The 19,557-nt window shown below is 34.8% G+C and overlaps 3 protein-coding genes and 1 long non-coding RNA gene across 6 annotated transcripts in view; 3 read left to right on the plus strand and 1 right to left on the minus strand.

Annotated features, from left to right (window-relative positions):
- LOC105313113 (pleckstrin homology domain-containing family H member 1-like) overlaps window positions 1-12,370 on the minus strand; it is a 35,763-nt gene extending 23,393 nt beyond the window's left edge. The window contains exons 1-19 of one of the 2 annotated variants that reach the window (XM_019997781.1): window positions 12,184-12,370; window positions 11,918-11,980; window positions 11,239-11,334; window positions 11,087-11,179; window positions 9,720-9,795; window positions 7,174-8,933; window positions 6,578-6,743; window positions 6,031-6,194; window positions 5,639-5,746; window positions 5,238-5,324; window positions 4,889-4,958; window positions 4,031-4,113; window positions 2,636-2,914; window positions 2,156-2,273; window positions 1,982-2,094; window positions 1,297-1,779; window positions 759-1,076; window positions 627-707; window positions 170-505 (exon numbers count right to left, since the gene is read on the minus strand). In XM_019997781.1, coding sequence (XP_019853340.1) covers window positions 170-505; window positions 627-707; window positions 759-1,076; window positions 1,297-1,779; window positions 1,982-2,094; window positions 2,156-2,273; window positions 2,636-2,914; window positions 4,031-4,113; window positions 4,889-4,958; window positions 5,238-5,324; window positions 5,639-5,746; window positions 6,031-6,194; window positions 6,578-6,743; window positions 7,174-8,933; window positions 9,720-9,795; window positions 11,087-11,179; window positions 11,239-11,334; window positions 11,918-11,980; window positions 12,184-12,273 — 4,584 coding nt within the window. In that variant the 5' untranslated portion in view covers window positions 12,274-12,370. The remainder of the gene's footprint in view (window positions 1-169; window positions 506-626; window positions 708-758; window positions 1,077-1,296; window positions 1,780-1,981; window positions 2,095-2,155; window positions 2,274-2,635; window positions 2,915-4,030; window positions 4,114-4,888; window positions 4,959-5,237; window positions 5,325-5,638; window positions 5,747-6,030; window positions 6,195-6,577; window positions 6,744-7,173; window positions 8,934-9,719; window positions 9,796-11,086; window positions 11,180-11,238; window positions 11,335-11,917; window positions 11,981-12,183) is intronic. The other variant, XR_002185235.1, reaches the window with a different exon arrangement.
- Window positions 4,174-4,742, plus strand: LOC109582814 (uncharacterized). Its single transcript, XR_002185236.1, has 2 exons — window positions 4,174-4,361; window positions 4,505-4,742. It is a non-coding gene; the product is annotated as an uncharacterized LOC109582814 (long non-coding RNA).
- A 69-nt stretch (window positions 12,371-12,439) lies between the features above and the next one.
- LOC105313114 (DNA repair protein RAD51 homolog 2-like) lies at window positions 12,440-16,993 on the plus strand. 2 transcript variants are annotated; one of them, XM_019997784.1, is made up of 10 exons: window positions 12,440-12,610; window positions 12,666-12,779; window positions 13,874-13,978; window positions 14,464-14,600; window positions 14,758-14,886; window positions 15,641-15,805; window positions 16,158-16,185; window positions 16,284-16,433; window positions 16,479-16,569; window positions 16,696-16,993. In XM_019997784.1, exons 1-10 carry the CDS (start codon window positions 12,527-12,529, stop codon window positions 16,836-16,838), a joined length of 1,146 nt encoding a protein of 381 aa, XP_019853343.1. In that variant the 5' UTR covers window positions 12,440-12,526; the 3' UTR covers window positions 16,839-16,993. The 2 variants fall into 2 exon arrangements, with proteins under 2 accessions (XP_019853343.1, XP_019853344.1); XM_019997785.1 differs by having other exon boundaries at window positions 16,738-16,993.
- Window positions 16,968-19,521, plus strand: LOC100638264 (high mobility group B protein 6-like). Its single transcript, XM_003387302.3, has 6 exons — window positions 16,968-17,206; window positions 18,521-18,641; window positions 18,697-18,870; window positions 18,925-19,014; window positions 19,170-19,226; window positions 19,271-19,521. Exons 1-6 carry the CDS (start codon window positions 17,076-17,078, stop codon window positions 19,403-19,405), a joined length of 708 nt encoding a protein of 235 aa, XP_003387350.1. The 5' UTR covers window positions 16,968-17,075; the 3' UTR covers window positions 19,406-19,521.
- The last annotated feature ends 36 nt before the right edge of the window (window positions 19,522-19,557 follow it).

Genomic DNA, 19,557 nt, shown 5'->3' on the forward strand with positions numbered 1-19,557 from the left:
ATTTATCTGTTTAGAAACTTTTATACTGTTCAGGGTAGCGTCATTGACAATGAATGAAAAAGCTTTAAATAATAATAGTAGCTATAATAGTAGGATAGCATAACCATTGACAATGAATACAACTGCTATTACTATCTGAAATTTAAAACTCAGTCAATATGATCCTTACCATGTTATTTCCATGAAGTAGAGACACTCCATTTTCATTGATAGCTAACCAAACATTCCCAGTCTTGTGTGTTAGTGTCCCATATTGATCTTTACAAAAGAAAAGTGTAGAGCCAAACAGATCCCACGTGTCAGCTAACAGTGTCAGTAACATTCTAGAGCAAGACTGACGACTGATATTATGATATCCTTTCCATTTCTGTAATAAACGGCTACTCAGTAGCTCCATGTCATGTGGCAGTATGTTCATTGTGAATTTACGACAACAAAACCTCCTCACTGCATCTTTAGCAATGTCTTGTGCATTAGTGAGGGAACTACAATCACCATAATCAATCTATTGATTAATAATAATGATAATAAACACAAACACAAAACACTTCTTGATTGCTTCAAGTGGAACAACATAAAAATCTTTTTTCAACGAAATTTGTTATTATTATTATAGTATTATGTACCTGTGCCATTCTTGCTGTAATATCAAGAGCAATATCAAGTGAAGGAACAAGATAATAATCATTGAGTACATCTTTACTATACTAAAAACAAACACCAATAAAACACAAGCACTCATAATATGTACTGTGTACCTGATAGGCTAATAATATAACCTCTCTATCTGTTTCTTGGCCACGCCTTGTTTTAAATGAGAGGCGGTTACGATACGTGAGGCGAATGGTCCGAGCATGAGTTGATGAACTACCCAGTTCAGTCATACTGTCACTCCACATTGATATGACATCCATTAGTTTGCTGTTTGGGAATAAATAGAATATGTCCATTCCTTCTTCACCTGGCCAGTCACTCATCAGTGAGAAACCAGTAGTACACACACTCTCCATCCCTAGCTCTTGGTTCAACTGGGACACTAACTCTTGTACTGTGGTAGAGGAGTCAGCATCTACTGTCTATAACAATTGAATGAAAAAAAAATCAATTTTGATTATAAAATGAACAAATACATTTACATCAATTTTTAACAAAATACCCTGTACTATATAGTATGATACTGAGCAGTAAGCACTACGTTAAAACCCTGTAAAAACCCTGTATAAATGTACATGTACAAGTACATGACTGAATTGTGACACTTTATTATCTTATATGTACATTGACCAGAGTACTAACCACTGATGTATCATTCAGTAAGTGTATGTGTATTCCCAGTTTCATCTGCATCACACAAGTAAGGTGAATAGGGCGTGACATCAAGGAGTGTAGTTCCCACCATGATGCTTTCTTCTCTCTCAGGCCATTCTTCTCAGTCCGTGCTAGTCTTGTATCACAAAGACCAATCAGTTGTCCTATTATTGTAGGCTGTGACCCAAAATGACTCTGTTGACGAGTTATGAAAGCCTTCAAATACCAACTGAAGAGTTTTCTTCTTGGTTGAATGTGTGGTATCAGTAAACAGAGCAAGAACCAGCTCTGCATGACAATATGGCTGCTCTGTAGACTTGAAGGAGCTGATATTTGACGGAGTATTTGACAGTAGAGCTCATCGTGAAGAGCAGTCTCTGGTAGGCACCGACTGACAATTTGCTGAAGAGATACAATGTGATAGTCAAGAGCAAGTGGATCAAATGGAGTTGCAACAAACAACTGAAGACTCTAGAATATCAAAGACAAAATAAAAAAGCAAAAATTAAATCTACAACTGTTTAAATATTAAAAGAATTTGCACAATTATATTCAAAAAAATTTCAATTTTTCATAAGCATAATGATATTACATGTACATGACATCCAAATTTACGATTACAATTACAGATATATGTATCATTAATTTTAATGAAAAAGTTGTCCGTTTTTACTTTAAATAATTGAACAGCCTCTAAAGTGAGTGTGGTTGATGGTAAGGATACTAATGGCTCCTGGATATTCTCAGTTGTATAGTTAAGGACTGGATTACACCATAATGTGGTTGCTGTATAATAAATAAATAAATAAATAAATAAAATTAATAATAGCAATAATATGCTATTTACCAGATGCTAGTTCTTCTTTCTTTGTTCTATAAAGACGTGCTACAACTTTCTCTGTTAAAGTGAGTTCAGGACCAGTTTCACCTGATGATGCAGACACTAAGTGATAGAACCATTTATCCTATTGAAGGGAAAGAGAAATAAAAATAAAATAGATTAGAAAAAAAAGAGATGAAGAAATTAAAGAGAAGGATAATAAAGAGAAGGATGTGGAGACAAAGAGAAAGAGAAATCATAAGATTACTGTAGGGTGCCTTTTTTAGAGCTACATGTATATATTTTGTGGATTTTGTTGCTATTCGCGAAAATAAATTCCTCAAATTAATTGTATGGGCGTGAAAAATTTGAATTGGGAATGAAAATTGTGAAATTTACTACAGCGAATTATATATTCACTAAAATTTATAGCCCTAAAAAAGGCACCCTACAGTATGGAGAATGAAGACAGAAAAGGAAGTTGACCGGCACTGAGCCCTCACTCACCATATCATCTTTATCTGAAAAGGACAATGAGATTGTCTCTGGTTCATTGCTCGCGTTAGTTGGATCAGATAACTCAACTACTATAGTGAACTCATCTTTGATATGACAGAATGATGGGCGTGACCTGAAACCAGGTGCATCGGTACAGTGACGAACCATAGCATCAACTAGTGTGAAGGACTGCAAGGGATCAGTGTCAGGGTCTTGATACAGTATCAGCGACTGATTCAATAATGCAATCCACATCTTTTGATGACCTTGACTCCATGAGGATAATTTCTAATTTATAATAAGAAAGTACATGTACATGTACATGTATTGAGAAAAATCTGAAGTAATAACGAAATGATAAACATGACCTACGTGTGTATGTCAGTGTTACCCACAAAGCATGCCAAGTGAGCTAAACAACACGCTTAACTGCTACAATAATATGTACAAAGGAACAACTTTAAAAATTTATAAAAACCCAATTTTAATTAGAATCAAGTCAAACTTTCTATACACTACATAAGTATATACAGTATAGTGGGAAATTTTGGAAGGGATTAAATTTGGCGAATTTGGCATTTTAATAGCCATTTGCCAAAATAAAAATCCACCATTTTGAGCCATTATACGCATGCTCAATGGCACATGGCCACAAATTTGCCAAATTAAAATTCACCAATCACCAAAATTTAGCAATTCGCCAAATTTTAGCCCCTCCAAAATTTCCCACTATACGGTATTTGCATCAGAAAAAATTATAAAAATCTCCTTCAGAGGCTGAGCACTATGCCAAAATCCTGTGGGGAAACATTGCAAATGTATAAATGTATTGATCATCAACACGGGTTATATTTACTTTCTCCTCCAGATATAACAACAATACATGTAACTAACTGAAAATGAATGATAGTGCTGGTCAAAATAATCATAGGAATAGCTAAGGGTATCCACCTCAACCAAAAATAAAAAAAGACTTTATATACATGTACATGTATGTGTATAGTAACACATAATGACATAGCCCATCACAGTAATAGGCCACTCATCGATTACATGTGCCATTGTTTTAGGTCAAAAGTTAGTCACACCAGAAAATATAAATAAGTCAATTTTTACACTAATACAATTGTAAAGTGAATGTTCTATGACATACATGTACATGTAAGCACAAAAGATATCAAAAAATTTTTGTATTCATTATTTGAAAATTATGGACTACATATTATTAATAGTAAGGTTCATTGCAGATACGTGTACTTGTAGAATGCAGTAATAGTACATGGCCTTTAACCAGCTAATTGTGATATTAATGCACATTAATACCAGTAACAATACTGTATATATAATACCAAGGATAATACACATGTACAAGTACATGTACACACACATAATCCATGCACTCACCACTTTGGCCCAGTTTGCTGGTATGTCTTTAGTAGCTGGTGATGACATATTGTTCTGACACATTCTCATTACAGACTCCAGTGCTATTAATGTACATACATCATGTTATCAGGGATATAATAGACTAACGTAACCGGGATTGGCAACGGGATCACGTGAGCGCATCATTTGTGTATAAAAACTTTTTGCAGTCTCTGTTATGATTTTCAAGATGGCGGCTGTCAATGTCTGGAGTATGAAGTTGCTCTTTTCTCTTTTAAAGATGTATTTAGCTTTCTGAAAAATCTACTGCAAAGTTATAATGGCGGCTTCAAGATTCTGATAGGTTATTGTAAGTCAATATTTGTTTTAAATGGTTTAAATCTTCAATTTACGGCTAAAATTCCATTTGCGTACCTCTGTAGCCCAAATATTTGTTTCAATGAATTTGTTTTTGTCATGAAATGTTGCTACTTACTTTATTACATTGTTTAGGCAACTTCTCTTGTTTCTCCAGAGTGTTCTTCATGAATTATTCAAGAATTAAAACCAGTTTGCCATGGTATGACTTTTGCGTACCTCTCAGGAGAATAGACTACATTCTATTGCTATGAAACTACAATAAGGAGACCCTTTACATGTTTTTACATTGTTTAAAGTTGTTTTTGAATTTTCCCTGTTGCTGGTTTTTTAGTTATAACAATTTACATTCAGCCATTTTGCTAAGATGCCATTGATTGCTGCCATTAATTTAATGAATAATAACAGAGTCTGATAATTGATTTCCGGTCCGTAACCAATCCCGGTTACGTTAGTCTATTATATCCCTGATGTTATAAAGCTACAATGTACATACATGTATGTATAGTAAGAACATACCTTTAATCCAGTCTTCACAATCAGCTCCACTGTCAGCCACAAAGTGATAGGTCCTGGTAGGTGTAGCCAACTACATGCATTATATACAAAAGCATCAATATTCAATTAATACATTTTACTAACAAATTGCATAAGCTATAGTTTTTGCTGTCTGGTTATAATGTTATTTTTGTGCTTGCCTTAAATTCAAAAAATTTAAACCACCTTCAATGTCATTTTAATGTGCATATATAGACCAAGGCCAAAACAAAAAATTCAAAACACTCAAAAATTTTAATGTATACACTACACAGTATTCATCATTTATAAATACAGGCACTACATGTACAAAATTTTTCATTTGACATACTTGGAATGAGCTGGTTAGCTCATGCCTTGTGACTTTACACCAAGCAGCAAGATTAATGACACCTTTGGCTCGATACGTTGCACCTTTCTGTACAGCAAGAAATAAAACAACAGCATAATTAATATAAAATTATATAAATAATAACATCAATATTTATATTTCAAGCATTAAAGCAGTCTACATGTAATTTGATGATCAGGCAATGGGGAGAATGATAAAGTTAAGACAAACAAAATTGATGCCAACAATAACTTGAAATGATAATCAACAAAATATTAGAATTTTTGTACACACAATGCTATACATGTATGCACATGTACATGTATATGTATCTCAATACAGTATTTAGGTAGATTCATATACATGTACATGTGTACATGTATTACGGTGTTATTGATTACTTTTGAATAATATTTCAATTCTTTTCCTTTCAGTATAAACCATCTTCTGGTCCAGTGCTTTAGTCTAGGATCTAACTTATGGAGGTACCCCTGCTTCTCATAACTGGTCTATAATAATAATAATAATAATAATAATAATAATAATAATAGTAATAATAATATACGTCATAATAATACACTGTGCATTGTGTGTAGTACAATTGTGTGAAAAGACAAACTTGCTTAAAATACAATATACAGTACATGTACTTGTAGTAGATAAGTTACAGATAAGTACATTAAAATAATATGTAATGTACATGTACTGTGTATATGTAGTTTATGTACATGTATATATACAATACACATGTGTAAAATGTACATGTACATGTACTGTGTGTATATTAACTGACATTATCGACAGATGATGCCGGTAGTGTTGCAGTGTATTTCTTGTTGCGTGGCATATCTTTACTGTTGCGTCCAGATGATGACGGCTCAACATAACCAATAGCAGCATCAGGTGGTATCATGTACTCATCATCACTGCTATCTGATACTGAACTCTGAGTACACTCTATTCATAATAATAATAATAAATAATAATAATATAGTAGAGATACTGTATCTACATGTATAGTAAAATAATAAAAATAATGGTGGAGTTGTATAGCGTTTCAATGACATAATAAGCAATACATACTAGACAGCAGTAATTGTCATATTTATTATGTAATAGGGATAGGCATGTAGCTGACAAAATAAATACATTATGCTCATAAAAGTACATGCACAGTTGCAAGGATAAATTTGTAATGAATAACAGGATAAAGTGAACCATTAATATCACATACATTTTGCTACTGTAGGCTTTTAGCATAATTATATGTATATGTTATACCAAGCAAGAGGTGACAATAATAATGTAATTACAAAGAGTACATTAAGAGTACTGTATACCTCCTGAGTTAGGATCTAAGGATTGCTCCTTTATATCACACATTGGTAAAGACTCCTTCCTCTCTACTAGCTTAAACTCTCCAAGAGAATAAGAGCTCAGATCATCATCATCATGATCATCATCAGAATCATAAAACTGAGGAATTAGCTGCAGAGAATGAGTCCCCTATAAAGAGAATAGGGAGAATAAAGAAATGCAGACAAAGGGACTGAATGACAACAATATAATGTACACACAAGACTAAATAACTTCCATGTGGTTAATTAATTAATATTAACATTAACTAGACGAATGTAAAACATTGAAGAGGCGTGCCTAAGCAAGCAAAGTAATGTACTATACAATAGATCTTGACAGACTAACAATACTCATGCATGACCGTGCCACTAAGCAGGCTCAGAACTTAATGAAATGCACCAATACGTCAAAATAGTATATGAGCCTTTAGCAGCACACAATGTGACACTACTCACTCTCATATCTTAAATTCAACACTTATGACCACATTATTATTAAAATCACTCATTCATTACCTTACAATTAGCTACATGTACATATGCCATTGCTTATTATGTATGTGTAAAAGAGAACTTACTCTTTTGAGTGAGAAGTATGCAGGGCTGGTTAAAGCATCATTCTCAACCGGCGGCTTCAATACTGCTGAGGTCTCTAATGGAGGGAGAGAGCTAGTGACTGGATGAAAGGGAGGAAGAGGAGGAGGAGCAGAAGAAGGAAGACTAGACCTAGCAGTACTACCATGAACGCTGTCCTTCTTGAATCGAGGTTTAGGTATCGGTTTAGGACTGGGAGAATGGGCCGGGGGGACAGAAGAGAAAGAGGAGGGAAGAGGGGGAGGGTCCCTGATCTGTATATCAACCTTATTGTGGGTCTTAGGGGGTAAAGCAGGGGCCCCTTTGCTTTGTAGTATTGGGCTACCAGGGACTGGGGATAAACCAGTCATACTAGTCCTACCGGTTTTGGCACTGTTCCCTTCAATTTGTGTGAATCTGTTGTGCAGAGATGATCTAGGGGGTGGAGATGGGGATGTCTCGGGGCTATTATAAATATCACTAAAATGAGTAGTGGTCACACGACCGTATTTTGGATCATCAAAAGGTAAAGAATGTATTGGAGATAAAGGGAATGATCGAGTTGTGCTGGACATAATATTCTTAGGGGCAGAGCTTTGTCGCTGCGGGAACGGTTTCGGTTGGTTTTCGTAATTAAGACGTGGGGTTGTCATGGGTTTAGTTTTACTCGAACCTCTGTCCTTCACTTTAAACCAGTCCTTCTTTGTCCTAGGAGGATCAGTACCTCTCAACAGTGACAGGTACTCAGCCGATTCTATCAAAGTGGATGACCTGTGAGTAGTGACAATGGAGTCAACCCTCTGTATGGCCCTCTCTGTCACCTCTTGTCCTCCCATTTTCATACTTTCTCCTCTCACTTGAGAAAGGACTGATCTGAAGTCATTGGGTGCAATGTAGTACAGGTTCTCCTCATCGACACACCCATCACTGTGTATCCGAGGTAAGCTCCCTGTCAATACGCTGCTGTCTCGCAGGCCTATTAGTTTCCTCCATGCTTGTACGTGCTGGAATGCAAAGGAGTAAGCATAAGAGCTATCAGTGGAATCAGCGCTCTCTCCTGACACGTCTAAGAGGTCACACGACATTGAACGCTTGAAGGAAACTTTGTGAGACTTTAAGTGTCTCGGACGAGAGACTTTCATCCAATCAGCGAGCTTCTCTCTTCCAGCTGTTGTAGCAGTAGCAGAGGCCTGTTGCTTCAAAGCATTCTTCTGCGATAGAGTCTGTCTATTGATCTCTTGTATATCAACAAAATCAGACTCAGAGTCATCCGAGTCCTCATCAGGATTAGCAGCACTGCCATTTTCCATTGCAATGTAATGCTTGCCATGGACCGAGTTAGGGGGAGGAGTGGGGGAGGGTTTAGGAGGGAGAGGGGGAGGGAGGGGAGGCATTGTGTGTGGTTTAGTGATAGAGCGTTTAGGAGCAGAGTGAAGAGGAGGAATAGTGGGAGGAGTTAGGGGAGAGGTACGCAATGAAGGAGAGTCTGGGAGTTCAAACAACTGAGTCAAGAAGTCCCCAGAAGGTGAGAGATTATTAAAGAGGCTTTCAGGGAGTAATTTATCAAGGAGTACTTCTAGTTTCTTGCGTCTCATGTCAGGAGTGAGGGAGGCTAGCTCGTGTATGCTGCTCCTGTTGAATACAATATCAAGATGAGAGGACGGCTCCTTCTGTGAGGCAATGGGGGAGAGTAGAGCAGTCTCGCTTGCTTCAAGTGAAGTGAATATTAGCTCAACTACTGACAGGAAATCATTCTGTGATATAACTGCATAATAAAAATACAAAATACAATGTACGTATGTAGTAGTGGAAAATGGAATAAAAGTACATGTACATGTAAACACATACCATTGAGTATACTTACATGTATATGTGTATGTAGTATACATGTACATGTATTTGTGGCAGTATACATGTACATGTAGATGCACATGATAAAATTTAAATACTTGTAACTTTAAAAGCATGTATTTATTCTTGATTGGCATAAGATACATGTAAATTTAATGATGTGAATCATTGCTATGGAATTTACTTTAAATTTGTCATAAAAAATGCTACAGTAAATATCATAACTATGTTTATACTAATACACACAATGTGTACCTAGTTAACTAAAACAACAATTGAACAATATAATAACACATACCGTATAGCAGGATATTTTCGTGGAGTCTTATTTTCGTGTTTTTCGTGTCCAAGACACTTTCACGAAAATTTAACGCACAAAAATTTAGCACATATTCGGTATAGGCGTGTCCCGCTGCAGTATATTGCTCGCAATGAAATGGAGAAATACTTCAATACTTCCATTGATGAAAGTACACTTGGCTTACCCTCAAAAAACAATTAAAGCTGTCAAAAGAGAGGTAGAGAAAGCTCACCAGGCTTTGCCAGAGGCTCTTATAATACAGTTATCACGAAAATTTAACCCACGAAAATCTCAACCACCCCAAATCACGAAAATTTGACCCCACGAAAATATCCCGCTATACGGTAATACAGTAACTGCATGAGCACCACTATATGTAATTCAAGCTCAGTTCCTTACCTCCAGTCTTAAATTCATAGACACACCTCATGAATGAGTTGACAGCGACTCTCAGGTCCTTCTGATTGGTCTGTATCTAACATCATAGTAACAATATGACATAAATGATCACAATTTGTAATAACAATAGCAATTATTATAGTTAGGACAAAATCACAATCATAATCAAACAACCTGTAAATATGTAGGACATAAAAATGGCTTAATAGTATACGTGTAGCTCTCTTTGTCTTAGGAAACTACAAAAGGACAAAAAGGCTGCCAATGTTTTAAAGAAAGCATAAAGAAGAAGCTCAGAGTGTTAATAAGGATGATAGTAGAGTAAACAGTAAACAAGAGGCAGAATAATCAGTATATACAACAATAGATAACCGTAATGTGCACACACAACTCAATCAGCCATCCATAAAATGAAAATAATAATAATAAAAATGACGACGATAATAATAATAAAAACAATAACTGCCTTAATCACAAGCCAAAAAGATACAAATACATTATTTATTCAATAAAAATAATAATTAGCCACATAAATTTACCATTTTGCATGAAAGCTTCCTATATTACCAGGGCTATGTACATGTGTAAGTTAACAAGGCCATGAAGTAATGCACATACATGTGTAATCTTGAGGCAATTATGTTATCAGTAGCATGTCAGTAACAATGTTATTAGCAAAAGGCAAAACTGTCACTATCAGTGCTATTTATTAATATTGGCAGAGTGAGTAAATATTATCCTGATCATTAGTTTATTGGTATGCCCATTATGTAACAATGCATAATACTGCCATGTGTGTATAGTAATCTGTCCATATACAATGTATGAGTGATCTTTAGACACACAAGTTCATTAGTGTACATGTATGCAGTACCGTATAGCGGGTAATTTTCGACTGGTGCTTATTTTCGTCTGTTTCGTTGCTATTAATTCTGAACGAAAATTAATTCTGATGAAAATTAATTCTGAAGATAGGCGTGACCATAATAAATTATTAATAACATGATAACAAGCATGGATGGCCTTGAAAACGGTGTTCACCTTCTAAAGAATCTCTTCCAGACCCTACAGGACCAGGGGACCTCTTTCTAATGCTATCAGTCCTACAGATGCTAGTGAAGACATCAGATCAATTATTTTTGTCTAGTCGAAAATAAAACCAACGAATTTTTATTCTAAAGCCATTTCTGGTTTCAGTCGAAATTTTCAACCACCGAAAATAACCCGCTATACGGTATACCCACAATATTAGGAGTAAATGTATATGCTCAGAATGACCAATAACACTGTAATGTACTACCAGGAGTGTATATAGCTTTAGAGACATGAATTTGTGTACTTAATGCAACTATTAGTTACTGTCTTACCTTTCCAAATTCTTTAGTTAGTATCTTGTGTATTTCATTGAGCTTGTCTCTAGCTGTATCAAGTGCCAGTGATAAATCCTCTCTCATTGATTTCTACAGACAATTAGCACAAACAAGAGTCAATTAATCCACTGGACAATTAGTGACTTTACCTCTTTAGCAATCTCATCAATGAGAGACAGGACGTGATCATGCTGGGAGCTGCGCTGTCTCAACACATCATCGAGTTTCAGTTGCAAGTTTGAAACCTACACATGCATAGAGGAGACACAAATTAACAACATCAAGTATGTGGTATGTGCACAACATACATAAACACATTCACATTCTACATGAAACATGATCAGCATACAGTATAGATTATACAGAGTAGCTTTTTTACATTATTAAAAAAACTGTGTGAGAGTAGAAATGACAAATATCACTCATTTACTCACTGGCTGCTACAGCACAGTGTATAGGATAGAGGGCATGAGTATAAAGGAAATGTTTGTTAAACACTACGCGATAATAAGACTTCATTAAATGACAGCAAACAGTTATATCAATGATAACAGGCCAATGAAGTGACTACAACAACAATACACATATATATATATATACACACACACTCTCTATCACTAAACTATACAGTGAAAGTCTACAAGTATTGTTATGACAGGGTCTAATGTCAAACACACACAAGTAGTTAAAATAGCCGACAAACAGAAAATATACTATCACTGGGTCATCACTGGATAAACTGAGCAACAGGCAAGACAAACATTGAGAGAGGGAGAGAGAGAGAGAGAGGAGAGGAAGAAGGGGAAAGAGTGAGGGAATGTAACACACCTCGACTTCAGCAGTAAGAGCTCTAATGTGCATCTCTTCATATTGCTTACGATACTGGTCCAACTAAATGAGGGACAGAGAGAGAGAAAGATATATATAGCATGAACAAAAAAGAGAGAGTCAAGACAAGATATATTTATTATACACAAGTACATGAACATACAAAATTAAATCAAATCATTCAGCAGTGATTGTGCAGGAACAAATGGAAGAAAAATAATAGATCCATTGGTTACAAAAATTAGAATACGTGCAAGGGCCCTCACTTTCTTGGTCACTTCTTCTCTGACGTGCTTCACTTTAGCCGTCGTCTCTAACAAGTGCGATTCCTTATCAGGGTGTAACTGAGACGCCATATCACTAGTCCTCTCCTTTGCGTCCAATGAGGCAATGAAAGAGTGGAGAGGATACAGGGGACGAATGAGTCGAGCTCTATTTTACAAACAGCTATGACAGTTTACTATCTCTCTTTATATGGACATGAAGCCAGAATTTTTCATGGTTTATAAAGTAACAGGTGCCTGGTGGGAGGAGAATGTCTGAATGAGATCAGATGGCAGCATAGATTATATGATGGCAATCGTGGCAAAGATCATTCTGAACTGAAGAATGATGAATGCTCTGTTGTTAGAGGAAATATTAGAAAAAGAGGATATAATCAAGTTACATAAAATTCATATTTTTACTGGAGAAGTAAGAAGTTAAATTAAGATAATAAAATTATTTTAAAAATATACATATATAATAGGATTTTATCAGGAGTTCTCCATTATGTGTGATGGGCTGCTTAAAGTGCACTCATACTCAGTATGATAACATACTGTCAGTCTTCAGTCATTGGCTCGCACCAAATCATCAAACGGTAATACACACACACACACACGATATTGTATATGTATATATAACCACAAAGCATGCTTTAATGAGTTGACTAGTATAAACCAACTTTAAAAATTTATTTTAAAAATCTAAATTTCATCAGAATCAGCTTAAACTTACACAGCATAAGAACAATATGTACCAGAGAAAATTATAAAAATGGAGAAATCTCTTAAAGCCATTTTTGACAAAATTTGACCAAAGACGTACCAAAGGCTACAGCTTTATTAGCCAGATTTTTTTAGCACCTTTAAACCCAATTTTTGAGCAACTTTAAAAATATTTATAAAAATATAAATTTGATTGAAATTAGCTCAAAGTTGATACACAACATAAGAACATGTATCAGAAAACGTAACAAGAATTCTATCCTTGCCATGATTAATGAAATTGAACAAAATACCAGTACGGGATTTCGAGCAACTTTAAAAATTCACTGACAAGAAGCTATGTACTATACCAAAACCCTATGTTAACTCTGACGTTAATTAACATTATACACTGGAGCTCTACATGATGGACACTTTAGACAAGAAAGTTTTTATTCAGAAGTGTCTTTATAGAGAGCCATGGAGTTTATATTATTTAGTAAGAAACAAACTTGGTGTACATGTACATGTACATGTGTGCTAGCTACTGTCCGCTATATAGAGTATTCGTTATTTTTTCTATTAAATTGGTTCTATTGTGCAATAAATAATGTTAAGAAGTCAATGAGCTAATGTGTCAATCATGGCTGAATATTAAGCCCAACTTGACTGACATGTCTTTTGCCTGTTACATACTGTATAAGGGTTTTATTTTGTTGGTATAAAATTTTGTGAATTTGTTCAGATTTGCCATTTGTTGGTACATAAATTTTCACAAATCTTACCTTCTGCAGCCATCTTTCCTAATGTGCCACACCTCTTTTGTGAGATTTAATTTTTTGAATTTAATGAAAACGCAAAATTAGCAAAATTAGTGAAGTTCATTTCCAGTGAAATATAACCCCTATACGGTAATTCAGTTTGGTAGATTTAACTATAATATGCATGTACTATAAACCAGTACATCTATTACTGTATAATACAATAGGCTCTATCACTATACTCTATATATAACGGGACTGGTCTATTGACTCACTTATCTAAAATAGACACTGCTCTATTAGGAGGACTACCAGCTGGAACCATCACTGAAGTAAGGAAGAATTGTGTATGTGCAATTTGTACATGTACATGTAGGTACGTGTATCATGTACGTGTATCATGTATGTGTGTGTGTGTGTGTTTATGTGTGCTAATATAAAAGTGTTAAGAGGTAAATTTGGTTAAATGCCCTAAAGAGTTTCATTAATAATCTGAAGATGTTCCATTATTAATAATTATGAGTCATTAATGTAATAATGGGAATGAACCTCACACATCAATTATAATGCAGACTGTCTAGTGTCATTTCCTATTATGCATCACTAATTCTCTCTATATGGAGCTATAAGTCTATAACTATTCAATGTATGTATACCACCTGGTACTGTACATTAAATGCAGCATGATGCATCAAATTGATTTCCTCTGAATTTATTGCATGACTAGTTAAGTAAAACATGCTGAGAGTAAGATGAACTAGCAGTAAACATTATTATTAGCAACAGTATATAGCAGTGAACTATTCATTACTATTAGATATCTGGTCCTTCTGGTAGTGGCAAGACTCAGTTTTGTCTCATGTTAGCTGTCATTAGTTCCTTACCAACAAGAAGAGGTGGCCTTGGGAAGGGAGTTAGTTTTATTGATACTAACTGTAGTTTCTCTGCTAAACGGTACGTATCACTCTCCTCCCCCCTCTCTCTCTCTCTTTTACTTTGTTTATACTGCATCTCTCTCCCTTCTCTTTTTTGGCTTATTATCACAATCACATACATGTACTTCCTGTCATGCTTGTTCACTCTTTCTCTTAATCTCTCTCTCTACCTTCAGATTGATCAGTATAGCTGAGAATTGGTTACAGTCCAGATCAATCTCGAGGACATTAAGTGACTCTATCAAACAATTAGCTGATAAAATAAAGATATACACTGAACTGACCTGCACTGGATTAGAAAAAAGGTTCAATTAATTTTACAGTAAATAATAATTGTTAAAAGCACCCAACATTTATATCATTTGAGGGTTATTTTTTGCTACAGCCAGACATTGCATGTGTATACACAATACACGAGTATTTAGATGAAAAACAGGTCTTCTAGTACATACAAGTATATACATGAACCAAAAATAAGTAGACGGAGTTTGAGGAGACGATTTTCATGTATTTATATTAATTATTAATAATTAAAGGGTGTGTCCACATAGCAGTCAAAATGGCAGTTAGTTTGCTTAACCACGGATCTTTGATGGTCTTTTTAGTCCTTCTAGCTATAGCAGATGATGAAAACAGCAATAGAAAAGGTGATGAAGACATTAGCCTTTCAATGATTCAACATTTAAGTACAGGATACATGAAAAATAAACGAAAAATCACCAAAATATAGATGAATTTGGGAAGCAATAAGTAGATGTACATACACGAAAATTTGCCAATGAATACAAGTACATACAAGACCTGTTTTTTCAAAATACAAGTAAATAGAAGTATACGAAAATTCCAGTAGACGTGCAACGTCTGGCTACAGCACATTTTTTATGGCACAGCAATCTGCTAATTATCAAAGAATTTTAAATAAAAGCCCTTTTATGTAATTGAATTACATGTAACTTTAAATGGGATACATACATGTACATGTACATGTATGTACACGTACATGCATATACAGTATTATTTTTGTGTATTATATCAATGATAAAATCAATATTATTTTAGGATAAATGCATTAACAAGTGCTGCTGCTACTGGTGAAACTGCTGATGGTGATATTATAATAATAGATTCGTTGGCTGGTTTAGTACGGAAGGAATACGATATAAGGACTGTTAAAGGAGTGTCTGATAGATACCAGTTCCTGTCACAAATGTCAAGCAAACTAAAGTACCGTATAGCAGGTTTTTTCGAGGATAACAAATTTCGCGAATTTCGCGGATTTTTTCATGATTTACGAAATTAAATTCCTTGAAAATCAATTTAATACGGTACAAGATGGCAGATTAGGGGAAATTCGCGAAAATTAATTCCGCAAACTTCCAGATATGGGTCATTCGCAAAATTTATTATTCTTGAAAAAAACCCGCTATACGGTATGACACCATACATTATTGCCATTATTTTCTAGAGTTTGTGTGAATAGTTTTAAATTAAGGCAATGAGAAATCTCATTGTATTGTATTGCATTAAAGTGTAATGGATAAATTCACTTTCATTTTTCTTGTTTCTCTTATTTTAGAGCTTATGCTGAAGAGAAAAGAATACCAGTAAGAGTAATAAGTAATATACATGTACGTGTATATACATGTACATGTATACATGTAGTTATTTCTTGCATACTGTATGTATATATGTGATTTGAAAGGTTATCGTAACTAGTCAAGTCAGTACGCAGTTTTCTTCATCAGCTGCAAGAGGTCAGCCATCAATATTAACATCACTTGGTATATCGTGGACACACTGCGTGGACACTAGACTATTTATTGAGTTCTATAAAGACAGTAATAAAAGAAAAGTAAAATAATGATAGATCTATAGTCAATTGTTTTATTTATTGTAGCTGAGTATAGCTAAGAGTCCTACTGGTGGATTAATCAGTGTGATTGTTAGGATTGAGAAGAAAGGATTAATTCTTGACTATCATGAAACAAGTATTCACTTCATGCATGTACTTGTAATATTCTGCTTTCTGTTTCTGATCCTTCTCTTTCTCTCTTGTCCTTTTCTTTCTATGCACTGTATATTCATCCCACTTTTACATCTTCTCTTTGATTTAGATCTACATAAATTAACTTTGCTGTCTCTCTTTCTCTCTCCAGATCAATTGGATCATCAGATATCAGGAGATTCTAATTCATATTCGATGACAGTCAAGGATCAAACAGACAGATACACACACAGAGTAGCATTAAGAGAGTGAGAGACGAGGATAAGTATTTCTGAAGTGCTTTTGTCTTTTTAAAATTTAGAAATAAAAATTTCATTTTATTTTAAAACTTTAATTCTTTTTTTAATTTTTTTAAAGCCGACCACGTGTCAGGTTGAGCTTGAATAGACCATAGATAGTGAATAGACTGAATAAGTGACTAGTGATACTGAGTCAAGCCGAGTCCTCCTCGAGTCTCAACCAAAGATATACTAGCAGTGATTTGACCCTATGGCCCTCTCCTTTTTCTCTAGTACTCGGTCTTTGTTCTCTCCTTTAATCTCCAGGAGCATCACAGTCTCGTGTCCTCTCTATTTCAAGAAGCCTCTTCTGGGGAATAGTAAACCTCCAAAACGGCCTCCGTAAGTCTACGAGTGCTAGCCACACTCCCAATGATTCAAGAGTCTCCCGAGACTCGTTATGTCTTATGTGTGCATCTGTATTAGAATACACAGCCAGTAGTTGAAATCTGAATCAGGATTGATGCTAGCCTGTATCAGTCCTGAAATCAGTACCAGATCATGCATTTTGGACAATCAGTTATGATACAATCATGAAATCAATTGCGACACTATCATGTAAAGGTTTTGCACTGGTTTGGGCCAAAGTATCAAGCATGATCAGCAATGATACTTGTCAGGACTGTACCAGCACTGATATCAGACTTGATTTGTTCATTTTGGGCATTATTGCTGATTCAGGCATGATTACTATTGGCTGTGTAGTTATGTTGCAATACTTGTTAGTGTTCCTGTTGTGTGTTATTGATACCATAGATCCGGAAATTTTCATTTTAAAAATAATTGTGAAATTTTTCAAGGTGCTTTATTTTCGTTGGTTGACACATTCATGAAATTTTTTAGCACCGTCACAAAATTTTGGATGCGTCAGGCAGGCCTGGGGTAATAGTAATATGTAATAGTAACGATTACAGGGCACCAGGAAGTAATAGTAATAGTAATAGTAATAATGGTCAAAGTAATATGTAATCTCAATATTACATAGCTATTACTTGCAGTGTTACACTAATAAGTAACAATAGGAAAATAGCATGTTAGCCAGGAACTATTGCTCAGTACTGAGACTTTTTATCATAAATATAACAAAGCATTCTTAATTAGAAACTATAAAATGGCTTAGATTAACTTCAAAATTAGATTATTTTTATCAGTAACCTATTAAAATCTATGGCGTATTGTAATAGTAATTGTAATAGTAATATGCTTTGTTGTAATAGTAATAGTAATAGATTACTTTGAAAAAAAGGCTGTAATAGTAATAGTAATATAATAGTTAAAATTTTCAAGTAATAGTAATAGTAATAGATTATTACATTTAATTGTAATTGACCCCAGGCCTGGCGTCAGGCTACTAACTCTTGATACTGCAGCATTAACGATGGACACTTGTTTGATGGAAGTTGCTTGCGACAGCACTGAAACTGACAAGGAGCCTTTTGGGCGAGAGCTTTGGGCTTTTAGAAGAGCCTCGTATATGTACTCACTGCTGCATGTTAGAATAATTTCAGTAATCTTATTATTTGCTGTAGAAAAATTTGTGTGTCAAAATTTTGTGGGTCACTTCAACCACGAAAATATTTTAACGACAAAAATTTCCCGATTTATGGTAATTGATCAGGTGAAGCTCCTCCTCAAAGTCATTTATTCATTTGATAGGTCTTCATTCTCTTTATTTGTGAAAGATAAATGGGGCGAGTCAAATAATGCAGTCAGTTCTACTGAACGTATGAAGGAGCTTACTAAAATATGGTTAGGAATGACGGCTGAAGAACAGAAAGTAATGATGAGCTTTGCATTTTTTCATTAAACTTTTTTTGCTTTTTTTTCTCCAGTCCTACAAAGAATTGTATAAAAAGCTACAAGAGCAGTATTTGCAAAAGAGAGAAGATTTTTTTGGCAAATTTACAGAGAAAGAGATTTTGGCATACAAGAAGAATTTGGAAAAGTACAAGAAGAAGATAGAAAAGAGTAAAGAGAAACGCAAGGCCATAGAAGAAGGCACTTATGTAAGATGAATACAAGTTCTCTTCTTGTAATCTCATGATATTGCATCTATATAGGATCCTCCACCTGGAAGGACCCTTACTGGCTATAATCTCTTTATTGCTGAGCAAACATCTGCTCCATTAATTGGCACAGAGTCTATTAAAGTAAGCATTAAACTAATCAAATAATATTCAATTCTCAAAAAGGTATTGCAATAGCTATGGTACCCACCAATCATAACTTGCCTATTGTACTTTTGTGGCCATCTTAAGATTCTCAGGAGCCATCAATCATCTTTTGTTAATCCTTTATTCTTTAGGAGAGAATGACTGGTGTTGCTGCAAAATGGAAGTCATTGAGTAATGAAGAAAAGCTAGTAATGTTCACTGTACTTATGCATAGTAAAATAGTTCATTGCAGGCTTATAAAGAAGAGGCTGCTGCAGTGACACAGAAAAGAATAGAGGAATATTGTGAGCGACATCCAGAGTACATTCAAGTGCTGGAAGCACAGAGGGAAAATAAAACTGTAAAGAAGAGCTCAAGTGTAGCTTAGACTGCAATATGATCAACTGTATTATAATTGATTTTGTTAATAGTTATTGTGTTTCAACATTAATGATTCCGGACACTTTTGTTTTTGTTCTATATTTTAAGACAGCAATCAATCAGTAATTATTGTTAGGTTTATTATAATTTTGTTAAGCA

The sequence above is a fragment of the Amphimedon queenslandica genome, unplaced genomic scaffold (assembly GCF_000090795.2).
Source record: "Amphimedon queenslandica unplaced genomic scaffold, v1.1 AMPQUscaffold_13353, whole genome shotgun sequence".
In the NCBI taxonomy this organism is placed as follows: domain Eukaryota; kingdom Metazoa; phylum Porifera; class Demospongiae; order Haplosclerida; family Niphatidae; genus Amphimedon; species Amphimedon queenslandica.

Coding starts and splice junctions, on each gene's coding strand:
- LOC105313114 (XM_019997784.1), top strand. CDS start 12,527: ATGATGAATGCTCTGTTGTTAGAGGAAATATTAGAAAAAGAGGATATA. Junction 16,186..16,283: donor CTGAAGAGAAAAGAATACCA/GTAAGAGTAATA, acceptor GTGATTTGAAAG/GTTATCGTAACTAGTCAAGT. Junction 16,570..16,695: donor TCTTGACTATCATGAAACAA/GTATTCACTTCA, acceptor TCTTTGATTTAG/ATCTACATAAATTAACTTTG.
- LOC100638264 (XM_003387302.3), top strand. CDS start 17,076: ATGGCCCTCTCCTTTTTCTCTAGTACTCGGTCTTTGTTCTCTCCTTTA. Junction 17,207..18,520: donor AAACCTCCAAAACGGCCTCC/GTAAGTCTACGA, acceptor TTCATTTGATAG/GTCTTCATTCTCTTTATTTG. Junction 19,015..19,169: donor TTGGCACAGAGTCTATTAAA/GTAAGCATTAAA, acceptor TTTATTCTTTAG/GAGAGAATGACTGGTGTTGC.